This window comes from Nomia melanderi, chromosome 5, assembly GCF_051020985.1.
Source record: "Nomia melanderi isolate GNS246 chromosome 5, iyNomMela1, whole genome shotgun sequence".
NCBI lineage: Eukaryota > Metazoa > Arthropoda > Insecta > Hymenoptera > Halictidae > Nomia > Nomia melanderi.
The window spans coordinates 281,354-300,310 of record NC_135003.1 but is presented as its reverse complement, the minus strand read 5'-3'; the positions used below and the strand labels follow the sequence as shown (position 1 = coordinate 300,310).

The 18,957-nt window shown below is 33.6% G+C and overlaps 1 protein-coding gene and 1 long non-coding RNA gene across 9 annotated transcripts in view; both read right to left on the bottom strand.

Annotated features, from left to right (window-relative positions):
* ACC (acetyl-CoA carboxylase) overlaps positions 1–18,957 on the bottom strand; it is a 42,458-nt gene that overhangs the window by 6,767 nt on the left and 16,734 nt on the right. For 6 of the 8 annotated variants that reach the window (XM_031971630.2, XM_031971631.2, XM_031971628.2 and 3 more), the window contains 5 exons: positions 4,395–4,518; positions 1,843–2,173; positions 1,105–1,402; positions 710–923; positions 254–587 (listed from right to left, as the gene is read on the bottom strand). In XM_031971630.2, coding sequence (XP_031827490.1) covers positions 254–587; positions 710–923; positions 1,105–1,402; positions 1,843–2,173; positions 4,395–4,518 — 1,301 coding nt within the window. Of the gene's footprint in view, positions 1–253; positions 588–709; positions 924–1,104; positions 1,403–1,842; positions 2,174–4,394; positions 4,519–4,951; positions 4,971–6,678; positions 7,224–18,957 lie in introns of those variants that run through there. The other 2 variants (XM_031971626.2, XM_031971632.2) reach the window with 2 other exon arrangements.
* On the bottom strand, positions 7,802–12,971 carry LOC116424782 (uncharacterized). The gene is made up of 3 exons (XR_004234538.2): positions 9,463–12,971; positions 8,870–9,006; positions 7,802–7,968 (listed from the first exon to the last, which is right to left on the bottom strand). It is a non-coding gene; the product is annotated as an uncharacterized LOC116424782 (long non-coding RNA).

The following is an 18,957-nucleotide window of genomic DNA, read 5'->3' as shown; positions in this document are numbered from 1 at the left end:
TTAATTTGTACAAACATTTGTAATCTATTGATATCATAAAGTATCATAAATTATGTTCCTTTTAAATTTTGGATATTAAAATTTATTCTAAGCTAATCATAATTTCATAATGTAAATTTTGTTGACTACTATTCTCTTGTTCATTTAAGATCTGCAATCGAAAGTTTAGGTAGGGATACAGGTATAATTAGAAATTTAAAATATTTAATTATACTCGTGTAAACTACAATTGTAATTGTTTGTATCATTTTACCTTCATCAGGATTTTCACTAGTAATTCTTGCAGCTATCACATGACCCCACGGCTGAGGTTTGTGTCGCGGTTGATCGAAATCGATAACACTGTCGCCCCATGGACTTTCACCATAAAGAAGACGAATATCTTTAATATGATGAAGCGGTAATCCCATAGCGATTTGAAGCTGGGCTGCGGGTAAATTGACGTCTGAAACCATCTCCGTGCAAGGATGCTCCACTTGCAGACGTGGGTTCAATTCCAGAAAGTAGTATCGTCCAGAAGTGTCGTACAAGTATTCAACGGTACCTGCGCTGACATACCCGACCATTTTGGCCAATCTTACAGCAGCCTATGGTGAAACAACGCAATAAAAAGTGTTTTACTTAAATGCAAAGTAATTTTCTATGGACTTTACATTGCACTTCGATGATATGCTTATCAGCTATCGTAATTATCAGCTATAGTAATTACCTTTTCCATCTCTTCGAACACTTCCGGCTTGGCAATCACGGCTGGCGCTTCTTCAATAATTTTCTGATGCCTTCTCTGAATAGAACAATCACGACCAAACAACGATATAGCGTTTCCATAATTATCTGCTAATAATTGCACCTCTAAGTGTCGGGCACATTTTGCCAGTTTCATAATAAATATTGGAGATCCAGGTATCTCAGTTTGTACCTGTCTATGAAGAAAGTTTACAAGTTAAAAAAACGTGTGCAAAATATAGTATGTATACGTAAACTAAAATTTAAAAAAATAATAGGAACACGAACTTCCTTTAGAAATAACATTTGACTCAGAACGTTATGGAAATGCGTTGACATAAGTGAACTGTATTTCCATCTAGACATTCATTCATTTACCTAAACAACGTAGGCAGTTCTTCAGCGTTCTCTACTTTTCTGATGCCTTTACCACCACCTCCTTCACTGGCTTTCACCATGACCGGAAAGCCAATTTTGTTCGCTGCTGCCAAACACTCTTCTATCGTTGAAACACATCCCTTTTTAAATAGTTCCGAAGATATCTTTATTTTCTTTCCGCTATATTGAGCTTTCAGCTCTGATCCCGACCAGGGCAATGTTGGTACATCCGCGGTTTGCGCCACTATACTGGAAGCAATTTTGTCACCAAGGGCCCACATTGCTCTCTCGGATGGTCCTAAAACGATTTTCATGGATTCCATGTAAATTGTCGTTATTTAAATATTATTTAGATGATTCAGATAACGATGAGAAATAATATTTCTTCCAGATAATTTTTTTAATCTAGAGATTTCTACATTTATATTTCCATGTCTTTAAAGTTAACTGTTGTTATAAGAAAATTTTAGTACAAATAGATCGAGATCACAGAACCAGGATAATCACTCATGAAAATTCAGCTTTCCGCAATCTAATTTCCGAAGAGAATACTGGAAATAACATTTCTTAAATGTCAAATGATAATAATGAAATATTCGTAATTAAAGTAATATATCTTCCGTTAATTATACTTTTAACAATTCTTTCGTGTGTCCTTACAAACCACGAACGTAAACAATCTGTGTATCATTAGACACTTAACGATTCTTCCGGTTTAGATAATTTTTCTCATCGTACCGATAAACGAGATGTTGTTCTTGTGAAGCAATTCCGGCAATTTTGGATTTTCCGAGGCGTGACCCCATCCAGCCCATACTGCCTGGACTTGGAGGCGTATAGCAATGTCGACGATCAGTTCCACATTAGCGTAATTGTTGTTGTTCGTGCCGCCAGGTACAGGGACATACTGATCAGCCATTTTTATGTATTCCGCGTTCGCTTTCAAATCTTCCGGTGTGACCATTACCACGAACCTCACGGCCCGTTCGTTCTTGAACATCTCGTAGGACCAACGGCGTATCGAGCGCATGCATTTTACCGCCGCTATTCCGTTATTCGCGATCAGCACCTGTGCAAAAACAATTTCTATGTAACTGTTAACGCATTGGCAGTCGGTGACGTAGATTCGTGTCATTTTATAGTCTATCCTTGGTTCCCGTTGACGTAGTCCTACGTCATTGGACACGTTTAAATTTGTTTCATGACGTACTCCTAAACATGATAAAGCGGTATTTTTTACTTTCCCTATCTCGAGTTTTGAACATTCTATAAAATCACAATTGTGTCCAGCTGAGGTTCTCGTCTTAGAATTGTTGGGTGTTCGAATGTTAATACAGTTTCGTGACCTTTCTGCGACCTTAAACAAGGTTAGGCTAGTGATAATTCTTTCAGTTTCTATCGCAGTGATAAATAATCAGAACGGCAACGTTGTTTAACCTAATGTTCATTTTGTGTCTTTCGAGCGTTCATCTTTTTTACGGAACGTTTTGAATAATTCATAAAACACGTATATTTCTACAGTTCTGCATAAATTTGAATACTTTCGAAGGACAAAAGGATTCAGAAAGTAACATTTGCTAATTGACTTTTCAAAATTATTAAATAACGTTTGTGGCTCGAATTTATTGAAATGATTAATGAAATCTGATTCTTTTTTATTTAACATCATGATATCTAATATCATCATTTTTTAGAGTAGAAAGGTATACCCTCATATTAAACGCCATCGAAACAGGTACGGTGGATTTAAGGTCACTCAAGGTCAGTTATGGGACCTTGGCCGGTTAACGTTTGTTGCGAAACGGTACGGTGAATGCCGCGTAACATGTTCGAGCGGAACAACACATTTCTACGTTGAATGACCTGCTTCGGCGGGTTTATCTTATTTTAAAGAATCATTTTCATTCTCATTCTCTTTTTCATTCTCTTTTTCATTCTCTTTTTCATTCTCTTTGTCATTCTCATTCTCATTCTCATTATCATTCTCCTTCTCCTTCTCCTTCTCATTCTCATTCTCATTCTCATTCTCATTATCATTCTCCTTCTCATTCTCATTCTCATTCTCATTCTCATTCTCATTCTCATTCTCATTCTCATTATCATTATCATTATCATTCTCCTTCTCCTTCTCATTCTCATTCTCATTCTCACTCTCGCACAATTGTATCTGTAATTATTAAAATCATTCGGCAAATGATGCCACTTCACATTTTCTGATACTTCGAATTAATTTTACAAAAAGACATTATATTACACGTGTCTCGAAATATTTATTTTCTTTCCACGAACACGTCACTAGAAAGATCTATGTACGTGATCTATTTTGAATGTAAAGTCTACACGGTGATGTAATATCACTATGGAAATCGTTTGTTGTAGATTTTGTATGTACTAAAAGTCTTGACATTACGTCAGATATTGATCTTTTCTGATCCTACATCGGTCTACGCTAAATATTTCACTTTTTCCAGCGATTACTTTTAATAGCGACGACTTTCAATAATCTTATTGTTCGATAAATATTATAAAATTATTTGGAATTGTAAAGAGTTAGCTTATGGGTAGATGCAAAGCACAAACGATTAATTGTGTAATTATTATCAATTTTAATAAAAAATTATGAATTATAAAATATGTATCAGGAATATTGAGCTCGAGAAACCTTCAGCTTCGATCTCCGAGCTATGAACCACAAATTTTAAACTACAATCCTTGAAATCTAAACTAGGAATTAGAAATTTTATTAAGTAAGAAACCGTAAATTTTCAATTTCAGACTATAAATCTATTAATATTCAGAACTTGAAATTGTAAATATTTTACCTTAAGCGAACTATGATTAGAAGATTACAAATCACGGATTGTGTGCAATAAGATAAGAGCAACAAATTGTCGATTTCATTATTACACTAGCAAGAAACAATTCTAAAATCAGCATTTTGGTAAATCTAAAAGATCATTTCTTTTGAACAAGTTTGATGCACTTTTCGACCAAATCGAACAAAATTTTATCATTATTTACAATCAAATCAAATTTAACTGGTTTATTACTTTATGTGATTTATTAGTAAACAAATTTTTGTGGTATACCCTTTGGCCGAATGTAATCAAATTTTATTATTATCAAAAATCAAGTACAATGGAACTGGTTTATTACCCTAAATAGATTTGGTACACCTTCCGATCTAATTGAATAAAAACTCATCACTATGGAAAACCAAATAAAATCGGTTTAATCAGTGGAAAACAATAGTGTGCCTTAATCTAATGTTTCGGATTAACGATAGTTACCTTGTTGATGACTTTGGTACCGCCGAAACGATGAACAAATTCCTCAGGGGTAGCGATGGTGAAGTCCTTCTCATGGAGCCTACTCTGCGCCTGGATCATCACCGTGCCCTGCGACATGCTGGGCCTACGGAATTAAGTTGAACATAGCTTATTTTTCACTGTACAAATCGAATCGTTCCACTTTCGAGTAAATAAGAAATTGAAATCATTCGAAAGATTCGTAAAATTTCAAAACATCCTCGATGGTCCTTCGTCGATTGGCGATCCAAAATTGTATAGACATGGCATTATAACTTTCAGTTAAACTCTGTTGGATTTGACATTTTCTTCAAGAAAAAAGAAATTCGAATAACAGATATGTTACAGGATAGACTTTCTTTAACATTGCTCAATTTTACGTAGGTAATCTTAATTTATTTTCTTCAGTACTACTGCTTTAGCCAGTTGTTTTACGTGTTTGGTCACAGAGGTTCGTCCAAATAATATTTTAAATGCCAAGAAACAAAGACGAGTAATCATTATTACATATACTTTTAAACAATGTATGGAATACTTACATCCCAAATTGTAAATTTACTTGTATACTTTTTAACTGTTAATAGTAAATATTTTTCATACACTTAACAATTGTACAGTTGCATTTTTAACAGTACAACCATATAATGATTATTATTGCGTCGTCCCACTGCTATTGAAATCAAGAAATACATAGAAAAATCCTTAAAAAGAAAAAAAGAAACAAAATAGAAATGGGTAGTTCGGAGGGAAATGGGAGCAACCGTTTTCCTACATTTTTCAAGGCAATTCCAGTCATCCATTAGTAGGGTATATAGACGTGAATGACAGCGGAGAAAGTATACGAACCGTTAATTTAAGCGACTCACGCAACGCCATTCCTACAACTCCGTAACGCTTTCTGAGCCCTCTACAGTATAGCCCGTTTGAATGTATATGCGTCATTATTTTTCTACTTTTTCAAAATACAATGTGTTTCACGCGTTTCGTTAAATGTTTTATAATACACAAAATAATAATATTGCTACACACGTCTTGACCGAAGTTAAGAAACAGGGTAACCTTTATGAATAATATATTACATAATATTATAGTCTCTAGATATTATGTCTTATAAACTGAATACAGGTAATTCTGAACATATTAACATTAGAAGTTTTACATGCTTATGTAAAACTACGATTAAATATACACGAATAATTACCATATTTTTAAAAGAAATTACCTAGCGAGAAGGAGTATTGTATATCTGAACCTGTTACAAAAATATCAATTTCTTTTGTTAAATATTCACATGATTTCCCTTTACTATAAGATTCATTTCCTATATTTTCTGCCTTTAGTGTAAAGTAGAAAATGTGGAATATTTGAATGTTATTTAAATGACTTCCTGTACAAGTAATATAAGAAAACATATTAAAATGTCACTTGATTATATTGTTTCTGAATTTTCGTTGGTCTATTTTAAAAAGTTACGTTGACGTTGAACGTTCCGTGGATAATCATTTTCAACGAATTGTTTCGTCAAACAACTTTCATATGAATTATCCTTTCACGTTTCCGAAAATTTGTATTCCTCCGAATTTGTCGTACTGTTTGCGATGCTCAGGCAAACGAAGAATACGAATGAGTAACTAGACGGGACCGTTCCAATGAAGGTCGAGAGACGCGAATCATGAAATTTTGACTAGAGGGAGATGCGCTCGTGTGCAGACTTTAACCAGTCATCTCCTTCGCGGTTCGCGCTTTCAAGATTTCAAGGACCTGTCCATCCTCGTTGGAAGAATTGCAGTTCGGAAGTCAAGAATACTGAAATACATCAACGCGAGTGTAACCGAATACAAGAGAGAATTTTATTCTCCGTTATTATAATGAAACAAATCTGACAATAAAAATTTTAATTCTGTACCAAAGAGTACCGAAGATACGACAACATTTATCTTCTATTAAAAAGAAAAATTAGCTGACAAATGACTACTTTAAAGAAATCTTTTTAATATGATTTATTTTCAACATTGTTGACAACTTTTGTCTGCTCCTTTTCTTTAAATTAAGAAACTATGTTTCTAATTGAAAAATGAAAACTGAAAAATCTTTAAAACTATTGGAACAAGGATCTATCGACGATAATGAAATACCATGTGCACTAGTCAACCATAAGGTGAAATTTAAATAGTTTCCAATCAATGATCTTCACTTTTATAATTATTTGAGAATTCTATAATTTCACCATTCCCGAAACCCCGCACCAAATATAAAAATGTATTACGTTAATCCAGTTGCCGAGTGATGTTTCTCACTCGATAGCGTATCCATCGTAGGCGACTGTTCCATGGAGGTCGATTCCGCGTGCATTTTCGATGCACCAACGCCAGCCATCAGGTTATCCGAGGACTTCCAAACCGGGTCCTTCTCGGTGCTTTGCGCCAACACGAATCTTTTCATGCGTCTCATCCTGCAATCCCCTTCCCTGGTGTCTGCGCAACCAGAAGTGTCAAGGATCTTTTAGATCAGTGATGAGCGACCTCTTCTTTGCAGCGGTCGCAGATCGAAATTCCAATAATCCATACAAGTAATCGTAACCGTGATCAGAAAACATCGAATCGATTGATTTGAAAGTCATCAATTTATACAATGAGATGTCGTCGGTTTTCTTAATTTATCATCATCTTACTTCCGTATTATTGAATAGAATTGATGGACCGTGTGCATAGCTCATCACCGATCTAGGTAATCCCTCGATGATCGAGTTCAAAGCAAAACACCGATCACAACTTGTAGAAAAGACGTGAAATGAAGTTTTCTTGCTCCGGACTTTCCACAGGTGAAACTTCGTAATTTTCCTGAGACCCAGCTGCAGGAAAGAAAGTTCAAGGGTTCAATATTTTTTCTTCTTTCTGGATGAATCCTCCTGGCGCATGCAAATCATGCATTATTTTCGTCGGATAGTATTGCGCAAGGAACACCAAGCTTTTTCCTTGACGCAAGGCAAAGGTTTCCTGGCCTCGGAATCCTGTTTCCGCGTAAATATTCGAGCACTGCGTATACCGAGCGTTCTGGTGATTCTTCACAAGACACTTAAACATGAATTCCTTGCGCGTCTCGCGTAGCTTCTTGCGCGGATTCGGTAAAATACGAGCATGTTGCGGCGAGCAACGCCATTCATCAAGAGAATTGCACTCTCACAGCTTAAAATTGATTAAAATTGATAAAAACGTTTCAAGTCTTCTCGCTGGAATCCCTCTTCCAATCATCACAAAACAACCAAAGGATATTCAATTCTAAATAGATTCGATGAATCTTTCAAGTCAATTTCCACACATGAAAATAATTTTCCTATTTTTTTCATTCGAATGCTGCATTCGTGAATCACTCTTGTTACGTTACTGTTCCGTATTGTGTCGGGTAAATATATTTTTAGCGAGGGCTTAAAACTTGATTGATGAGCCTCCAGTTTCGATTTTGATGGATTAAGAGTCGGTAAGGTAAAGATGGTGAATGAATTAGTATTTTTTGCGGAAAGTTTCGTTGATTGACGATGAAGAGGATTGTAATTATGCTGTCGAAGGAACTTAATAATTAGAGTTTGTTAAAACAAAATAACAAATGAATTCATTTTGCTTCGTGTCCTCTTTGATCAATAATAAATTGGTTCTTTTCGGTGACCGGAAATGGATTATTAGACTGCGAATCCTGCGCGTTGTTGTCACAGCCTTGTCAATGGACTTGTCACCTAGTTGTCGGTGAAAGAGAAAGTTCAATGATGCTCACAATCAGTCCAACGTACATTTAATTTATAACTTGATGAAATTCTTTTTAGGGGCAACAAGCTTCTGTTCAAAATTGATAATGTCATGAAAGTTCACGATCTACCGATTACTCAGAACTACTTATTATTAATAAACCGATGAAAATTTAGATCTCGTAAAGGATTTGACAAATTATAAACAATCGTAATAATTCCTTGTACAGACTTCAACAGCAATAGAAATCTTGTGGTCGATGATTATAAATAGACCGCGGTGTTTATGCAATAGAATGAATGCAACATTCACAGACTATTTTAAAGGTACTATAATCAACGAACAAAAGTACAAGCTTTACAAGTCCCTGGTACAATATTCATTCCATTGTCATGCACATTGTTACGTCTACTACGTTGACAATGAAAGTTCTTCGCCACCCTGTAGTACAATCAATTTAGTGTGATTAATTTCATTTCATTGCCAAGAATAATGAAATATTTCATTTAGAATAGCGTTCAAAATAAATTTTTTTCTCAGCTTTTACTAGCATTTGTTGAAACTTTCTCTCAAGTAAGAACTTTATGAGTGCATAATATCCGCAGTTTAATACTAAACGCGACAATCAATTCCAATTATTATTATCTTTCTTTTCAATTGTTGATCTCAGAGAACATAGAACTTTGATAGAAGCAAATAATTATCAACGAATCATACTTTGAAAATTATTCAATCGTTCTCCTAACACTTATAGGAGTTCTGTTACTGACAATGGTATTCACATTTATAATGAAGGGAATCACTCAGAGTAATTCTAATATCAGTTGATGAAACTTCAGATTTCCGAGAAAATTCTGTAAAATCATATAATCAACGAATCGTGCAAATTTTGAAATATAATCGATCCTAATGAAAACCAGATTTATTAAATAAAGTCTAGCGAAGTAAATATTTTAATATAATTAAAACGAAGAAAGATTGTACAGCACGGTTAAAAGTCTGGAAGAATTAATTTCTCTTGTTATCAAATAGTCTCTAAAATCATCAATTTGTACAAACATCAGCAGTCCAAACGTGGCCATAATGAATAATTCAAAGTATTCCAAATCCAACGCGGGTTTCCGAAATTACAGAACAAGTGTGGAGAAACTCAAATTCAAATTCGCCGTTTAGAGAAACTTGACGATAAACCCAATGACTACAAAGATAGCGATGCCATTGCGTCTTCCAAGTTCAGTTGTCCAAGGTCCAATCTTAATAGACAACAAGCGAAACGACGCAACCAGACAGGTGGAAAACAATGCACTTACGGTGAACGAAACTTGTCAAACATTCGTAAAGCGCAACTTTCAAACTTGACATTTTATATTTCATTCTCTGAATCCTTCAGCGAGGAAAATCAAATTCCACTCCGATCTTCCTCGAATCTGCCTACGAAAAGTGAAGTCATTCGAAACTTCTAATACACTTGAGAAGCGCGAAGTTAATTGAAACTTAACATAGTTTCAATTTTAAAGTTCATTCACTGAACCCATCAGCGAAGAAAATCAAAGTTTACTAAAACATTACTAAATACAGAGACATGAATTTGCATCAAGTACCGCGGTCGACTATTAGGAAATTTCGAAAGGAGTCGAAACACTGTATTATTCACAGACACCTCTTGGCTAATGAGCTGCGAAGGTGAACGTCTTAACAGATCGTTCCGAGTTCGATTGGCCAGGTGGTCGGAGATTCGGAAGAGGAAATCACATGGTGTTCACGATACAGGTCTCGAAGCGATTCGAACGCACTCGTCTAGCATTCTTAGAAGGTCCGTGGCCACTGACAACCTGCAAAGTGGACGATTCATTCCATCCGATATTTCCCCCTACTTTCTGGCTCGTTACACGAGGAAGTAACGTGCCTTCGCGGCGAAGTGAACGGACATTCGAAATCCTCTGCGTGCGCTATCTCGGCCAGCAGCGGTGTGACACTTGGTTTTTGGATTCTCTGAGCGTGGCCCGTTGTACGAAATCGCTGGGAACTGTGAATATCGTGATAAATCTACCCATTAGATAAAGATTGTTGCCCAACAACTGTACGTCTTTATTATAAACGAGAAGGTTGATGTCATTCGATATGATTGGATTCCTGCGCGTATTTGTTCATATGTTGCCGGTTATTATGCACTTGCGATTTCCAAACATCGTTAAATAAGAATAAAACGAGAAGGTATTAACTGGATGAGGTTCAATAAAAGGTGCTCTTGAATTAAATTGAACAGACAATTCACTGTCCGATGGTTTGTCGAGAAGTATTTATAGTCGCATCAACACTTGGGTCATTAGCGCCTAACAGAGAGTTTACAAGTTGTTCATTAGAGTTAACCAAGAAGTACTTTGTACTGAGTTTCAATCCTTTACTTTAGTCAGGAGAGCAATTATAATGAAAGGTCAGATAACCAGTTTTTGTTCTATTTCTTATTTGTATAGATAATTGTAACTGTGCGAAGACGCATGTGTGGAAAACAACTAAAGAAAACACTGACATATTCCAGTTATCGAGCTACATTATGAACTCTTTTCTCATTTGTTGGTTGAATATTCTGAAAATTGTGAAAAATAAGAAATTCTAAAATACTCAAGTCAACGAACATTACTTGTTGAAGTTCAAAAACAATATCATCTATATTTTAAGATTATTTTTATTACGTATATTATTATAATTATTGTATTCAAACGTTTTAAGATTTGATACAATGAATCGTAAATTAAAATAATAACAAATCTACTTTTTTCATGTTTGTCATAGGGAAAAACTACTGCTTCAAATCCTAGAAAGAAATATTTAAAACAATAATCATCGGGAAGTATTATAAAAATTATTAAATAAAAATATCTGTCAAGGAACCGAAGCATTAAAATACTTGGTATAGCGAATGTTCGATGGAGTAACTGTATCAAAATAAGGCTAAGAAAATATTTCACTAATTTCCGGGTAACTTAATCCGTTTCTTATCTTATCTATCATGAAAGAATGAATATCGGGAAAGAGAATTTGACTGTAACGAGAGTAACAGTAAGATACAAGGTGGAATGTAGTTCGCGCATAGATTACATGAAAATGAAAGTATTCTATACATAAAGGTGTATTGAAAAGAGTGAAATAAAATATTTATATAAGAAGAATTCTCTGTTTTTAATCTTTAACCTCTTATTAATTTCTTCGAGGTCACATACACTTCATATTTTTTATTTTATGTTATTCTTAGATTCTATATGTGCAATAAATGTCACTATTGTCATTATTATGTGTTCTAGCTATTGATTTTGCTATTTTTAATTGATAATTATTATCAATATTATCAGCTATATTATGAAATAAGCATTCCATTATCACTATTTCTAACTAGTTACGCAAGTGGAAATGGTTTGTTTTTAAATTACAACACAAGCAAATTGTGTTAATGTATAAATAAGTCTACGAAGTTTTAAAACTATATCAATAAATCAAATAGTATAAATTATATAAATTTTCAAAATTAAGTTTCACAAAGAGGAGAATTCGCACGACTGTAATTCCGCGGTGTTATCATGTTTTGTTTATTTTTAGACAAAAGGATTACCTTCTTTCTATTCGTAGCATATGTTATTTGATATATGATCGCAATATGGTATAATTAATAATGGTTTATTTTCATTCGCCGTTCAGCGTCGCATTCTTATTCGAAAAGTTGCGTGCTTATCAGAATCAGATAAAAGAGAAGTAATTGATGGGAAATTAGCAAATACTATCGACCGTGTAACAAATAGTAATTATATAGAGAATTGTATTTATGTACTTTGGAAACAATATATAATCAAATATGAAAATTAATAACTTCAACCCCTCGCAATTAAAAATTAAATACTAAAAGAGAAATGAAATGAAAATTATAATATTTTTTCAAGCATTTTCCAAATAGTAGTAATTCCAATGAAATAAAATTAAATTGAAATTAATGTTCTATTTTTATTAACTTCAAAAATTAATTCTTTTATCTTGGAATAAAATATCTAAAAACAAACAAGAATTATCTTCTATTTCTTCATATCTAATAAGGAAAATAACTCAGAATTAAGCGTTACATTCGAAACTTGTAAATATTTCGATCAATGACGAACATCACGGATAATCAGTCTTGAACACGATTGAACACACGTGAGTATTAACATTTCTACAATATATTAATTTTGGCAATTATAAACGACCATTAACAATTTATAAACCACTGTGCACCATTATTAATCTATTGTAAATCTTTACTTCAGCAAACAATGTCTGTTCAATGATTTAAAGAATGACTTCTTCTTCGACTTGAGGTAGGGATAACCCCTTCTCTCTAGATTACAATGTACGAGAGCTAGCGTGAACTAAAATTTTCATTTCGCATCGAGCCAACGAGCTTGACGGATCTCCTGGATTCTCCACTCTAATTCTAATTCGAATTCCTGATTAGACAAGTACTTCGTTTCAATTAAATAACTTTTGCTCCCTATTATCTACCTTAGGCACCCAAGACACCTCTTTTACCATTCTCTTTTATCTTTGAAGTTTTTTAGCAACAATGGAATTTACTCTTAATTCAATTTAACATTTTATAACTTTTGTTTTTCGCTTGATTAAATTGTTAGTGACTTTTACACCTAATTTCCTTGGGTTCATAGCAATTCCTATTCATAAATTTTTCAATTTATTAGCAATTTAATCCTTACTTTTGAATTTAGTTGATTAACTTCGACAATAAGTAACAGTAAACGTATTGGCACTTTATACAGGGTGTTACCTCTAACGCGACGCACGATTCTTCACCCACTTGCAGCAATTTGACGAAACAATGTTTGAAACAAGAATTGCAGGGTATGGAGTGTACAATAGATATCAGTAAAAGAAATTTCGAAAACAGTTTATTTTCAGGTCGAAGTCAAGGTCACCTTGGGTTTTACAAATAGGAGCACATTTTTTTTACCATATTGTACAGGACATCGAAACGAATTCAAAACACATATTACATGATATTTTTACTAACGTATTACTCGATTCACTGTAGTGGAAATTTGAAAGATTTAGCTTTCTGTCGTATTTGGCCTGAAGACACTGTAAACATTGTTTGACACTGAAGAGGTCACTGAATGTAAATACGGAATATTGCTTAGACGAAATTGATAGTTTGTCGTTGCGGTTCCTTTGTTAGTCTTCGTTGGTTATCACGCAAGATCGTACTTCCAATATTTGCTGCAAAGTAATCGTTTACAACAATGTGTTCTTTTTCAAATTCCGAGAGAATTGAAATGATATTAATTTTTGGCGAATGCAAGAGAAATTCTCGAGAAGCTATTAAAATGTACAGAGATAGGTTTCCACAACGGAAACAACCTTCTGAAGCTACGTTTCGAAGAACCGTAAAATATTTGCGTGAAAACGGACGATTTCCTAATGGGAAACAATTGCATCATCAAATAAGCATCATTCATTAAAATTTACTACAGTTCAACATTTACGCGCTACAGACACAGAACGACGGATAGAGTTCATTGCATGAATCATTACTAAGTTTGAAAACGAACCAAATATTTTAAATAATATTATGTGGGCGGATGAATCTAAATTCACAAACAATGCTGTTTTTAACCGATACAACACACTTGGGCAGTAAAAAATCTGTTTAATGTTCGAGAGCGTAACTATCAAACAAAAATATGTAAGTATTTAAATACAATTTCTCTTAACAATTTCTTGCCATTTTTCCTCAGTTATTATTCTTATATCTTCTTTCTTCCCATTAAAAGCAATTAATGTATGGCGTGGTATTTTAATTGGGCCATATTTTTACAAAGAGAATGTGACATCACAAAGATATTTACACTTTTTGCGTGAAAAACTTCCGCAATTAATGGAGAACATTCCCAACTACATAAAAAGAAAAATGCATTATCAACAAAACGGTTGCCCAGCATATAATTCACGAATAGTTGTAAATTATCTTAATGTTACATTTCAAAATCACGTTATCAGTACGTATGGGTCAATACGATGGCTAACACATTCCTCGGATTTATCTCCACTTGATTTCTTTTTATGGGGACATTTATAACACATTGTGTATCAATCGACAATTAATAATATTGAAGAATTAAAGAAAGAATCATCAATATGCAGAGCTACGGATCCAGCAAGTCTAATTGCAGCAACACATTCAAACTTCTGTAAAAGAGCGGAATATTGCGTTGCGGAAGGAGGAATGCATTTCGAACATGTAATTAAATAAAGAGCATTTTTCTTATGTTCTGGTCGCGTGTTTACATTCGCTGAGCTTTTCAGTGTCAAACAATGTTTACAGCGTCTTTAGGCCAAATACGACGGAAAGCTAAATATTTCACATTTCCACTACAGTAAATTGAGTAATATGTTAGTAAAAATGTCATGTAATATATGTGTTTTGAATTCGTTTGGATGTCCTCTACAATGTGGTAAAAAAAAATGTGCTTCTATTTGTAAAACCCAAGGTGACTTTGACTTCAACCTGAAAACAGTTTTCGAAATTTCTTTTACTGATATCTATTGTACACTCCATACCCTGTAATTCTTGTCTCTAATTTTTTTTCGTCAGATTGCTGCAAGTGGGTGAAAAATCGTGCGTCGCGTTAGAGGTAACACCCTGTATACACCCATTCCTACCATAAATAACTGGTTATAACTGTTATAAAATAAAGGGAAACAAATTAAACGATAAATTTTCCTTAGTAACAGCTGAACAAAAGAAAAGACAAAAATTGAAAAACTGATTAACCGGACGATATAACGACCGATACAAAGTTCAATGGTCGAAAGAAAATGCAGAATTTTCTGTGTTGGTCATTTCTCTCTCTAACTATTTGCAGCTCCAAGCGACTTTCATTATGTAAGAATTTAGGTGTGAACGTAGTGTGAAGATGGCAAGTATGAATAGAGTGAAGATGACTGATGACCACGACGTGCCGCACTGACAGTCGAGGGCGGCAAGTTCGAAGAGGAAGCTGGCAGAAAGGGAAATTGCGAGAAAGGCCTGGAATGTAGGAGAATGTTCAAGAAGGTTCGGTTGAGATCAGCTTCCGGTTCGGAAGTGATGAAAGAACGAGCAGCACATCCGTGGCATCGGTCAATTATCAGAATCCTTAGAATTAGAGAATTTTCTAAGCTACTAGACGACTTCAATCTTGATCCAACTTCTTCCATAGTGATTCTCATTGTTTAGTTGACTACTGATGACTTTCATCCCTAATTTCCTTGAGTCACTAGTGACTTTCACCTCAAACTCTTGTGAAGATTAGTTTCATCCCTAATTATCTCCATGTACTAGCAATTTTCATTTCAAAATCTTATGGAACATTAACGGTTTCCGATTCTAGATTCCTTAGAACGTTTCTAGCTTTTACCCCAAACTTTTCTTAAGTACTTCAGTTTTCCCAGTTCCAAAGTTCTGGCAGCGCTGTCCTCGAGGTCACGAGTTTTGACTGGTTGAAGCCATTGAAAGGTACTTCCTCCAATGACACTAATCTATCTCAACGCTTCTTTGTCTTAATAGCCGCTTGTCGTGCGTGAGGCACCCATATATGCGATGAGGCCTGTATAAGCCACACAAGTGCTAAGAACGGTGGCAGCCATACACTTAAATACTGATTTCAAAATTGTACTATAACTTATGAACACCAAAGTACACGAGTAAACAAGAATACTAATAAAAAGAAGAAGGATGAATAATAATCGATCAATCAGAAGATAATCTCCTAAACGATATATAATCTTGTGTGAAAACAGCTAAGGTACTTGCAAGACTGAAAAAGAAAAATCGATTATCTCGAATTTGTATCATAGTAATCAAGTTTTGCTAAAATTTCTAAATGCATATTTACAGTTACTGATGTCTGATACCCTCAGACTCAAGTACTTTATTTTTTCTTCTCTAAATATTTATTACTTAACTGCAATTTTAAGTTTCCTGAAACATGAGTAGGGGAGAATCGGATAATCGCAGCCAGCTGACAGAAATGGTCAATATTATTATTAAAAAGTTCCTAATTTTTCTTGTTTATGCCTTATTATGCCGTTTGCTATGCGTATGCGCGGTTGCTACTCAATCGCTGCTCAACAACAAAGAAAAACAAGCTTTATCTGTTTTTTTAGCATGATTGATGTAATATTTTCTGTACAGAACATGAGTTATATAGTACTAATTTTGAAGTATTTCTTACAATTTGACTGTTATTACCAATAGATATATTACAAATAGAAAGGAGTGTGTTAATCTAACTATCAAAAGCAACGGTAATAGCGATATAAGCAAAATGAAAAATAAACGCCACATTTACTTGCAATTTGGTAATATTTTGACGATGAAATATAGTTTTCCTCGGATAATCATTGCTTACTAATGATTACTAAGTGACAGCTATTACCCACAAGTATGGGCAATAATGGTCAAAGACATATTTCTCATTTCTACAAATGTTGTTATTTAAATGAATGTCAAACCATTCATTTTTATTGCACCAATAGATACATAATTTAAGTTTATGAAACACTCATTTAAATAAATATTTTACATCGTATTTTCATTCCAGTTGCAGCTTAATTGACCGTCATTACCCCTTTCTTCCCTATCTTTGACACTATTCGGTAAATGTTTACGTCGATTTTGATTGATGCAATTACACCTGTATGTGCCTCAATTATCTATTTTTAACCCTGTGCCTTCAAATTCCGAATGGACGAACATGAATTTTTCGAGGAGCAGTAGAGTAAACCGTACAATAAATGCCCCTAAACCTAGTGTTAAGTTTCTCAAAATAAACAAACAGGGTGGTCAATAAAAATAAATTGCCCAAAAATTTCTCATTACTATTTAAACCACAGAATGAATGAGAATAATGGCAGAAATGGTTTTAAAAGAACATATAGGTATGCTCTACGCATAATAGTGCAGAAGAATTCGTCATCACGGTCATTATAGAGGTCATTATAGTATCAAGTTTACCCATGTTATATTATGTAAAGACATTATGTGAGAAGCCTTGATATTTTTGTTAATCGCGTGTAACATGTACGTCGGAGGTGTTTTATAATATATCACCTTTTTTGTAAGCTCGTCAAAATGTCCTTAATAAAAGAAATTATTTTTTTGTTGAATTCACATTTTTACAAGATACTTCAAAAAATTTGTTAACCGACTGACAAACACTACCTCATTTATTTTATTAACTACTATCTTTAATTGTTAAATATTATTTATAAGTTATTGTATACGTTAATATAAGTCAATCAACACTAAACTGTTTTAATGGAAAAATATAGTGATATGCGACACTGACGAAAGAAGCAAATAATCCGCAATTTTTTGCTCTCAAACATCGTCATTTTTATGTAATCGTCTCATATTACGAAATCAATTTACAATATGAGCATACATTACCGGAGGACTTTGTATTATTTAAATCCGTACTAACAACATTTAAAAATTATAAATTATCTACTATACTCTAGATTTCATTTGTTTATAAAATGGCAAAAGAGTACAATTATTCTCCAAAATTTAATTCAGTTACCGTTTCTTTACAATTTAGACAAATCATTGACAGAGGAACCGAATTTCCATATAATTTTATTTTTTCAAAATTTATTTATGAATATTGTAGTTTGAAATGAAACATTACTTTATACAATCGAGGAAAACCATCTACTATAGTATTAAGAAATTAGTTAATATGTTGCACATTTTATGAATTATTCACTCAGTGTAATTAAATTATTTACTGAAACAACTGTTTTTCGTTTCGTTGGTTATGTAACAGACACTGTTTGAGTAATCAACATAAGATGAGCTTGGTCCACATATTATCAAAGATCACGCCGCCCAAAATGATCATCCAAGGTCGTGACATAATTTTCCAGAATACTGTTGCAACAGGCAATAAGTCAGACGGAAAAAAACCTTTACGTTTTCATCTATCTAATTTAATTATCTTAACATCATACTCATGTACCTTTGTAACTGTGTAAAAAGGCCATCGAAATTCATTGAAATAATTTAAATAAAGTAGTAATAATTGTGTCATATTATTAAATTCTACAATTATCTTGACTCCAAATTTTGAATATCGTACATTTCAAAATACATTGCATCGTGAAATTTCTATTTTATTTCACTTTTGGCAAATTATGTAAACTATTATACAAAACGCCTACATTTATATACACATTTAAAGTTTACTTGAAAGAAAAAGATATTCAATGATCGTAAGGTTGACTTTGAAATCTATGATATAATTATAGATACAAAAATAAAATAATTGCACCGAGAAGTAGATAATTTTTATTTAATTGTACCACGAAAAAATTCTTTGAAACCATTTTTCGTAAATACTATGAACAATCGGGACACGGAAACGATTTTATGCTCAATTATTTTTTAAAGAAAAGATTAGATCGAAGAGAAATCATTTTTCCGACAATTATGTTACATATACGGAATCCGTTGCATTTTTACATCACGGAAAGACCTAACATGAAAATGATATTTCGTCTGTCGCAAAGTTGCTCTTGAATATTCAAGAATGTTTGAACAAGTCAGAAGGTGACTGCGATTCCGTCCACCGTTGACACGTTCGTGGACGTAAATGCTGTGGCATTCATTTTCATTATTATGCAAAGTTATATGAATGTTTTAACATTAAAATTAATGGGACAAATTACCATACATTTAATTCTATGTATCCTTCGTTTTTAAAAATTTTAAACTTTTACTATTC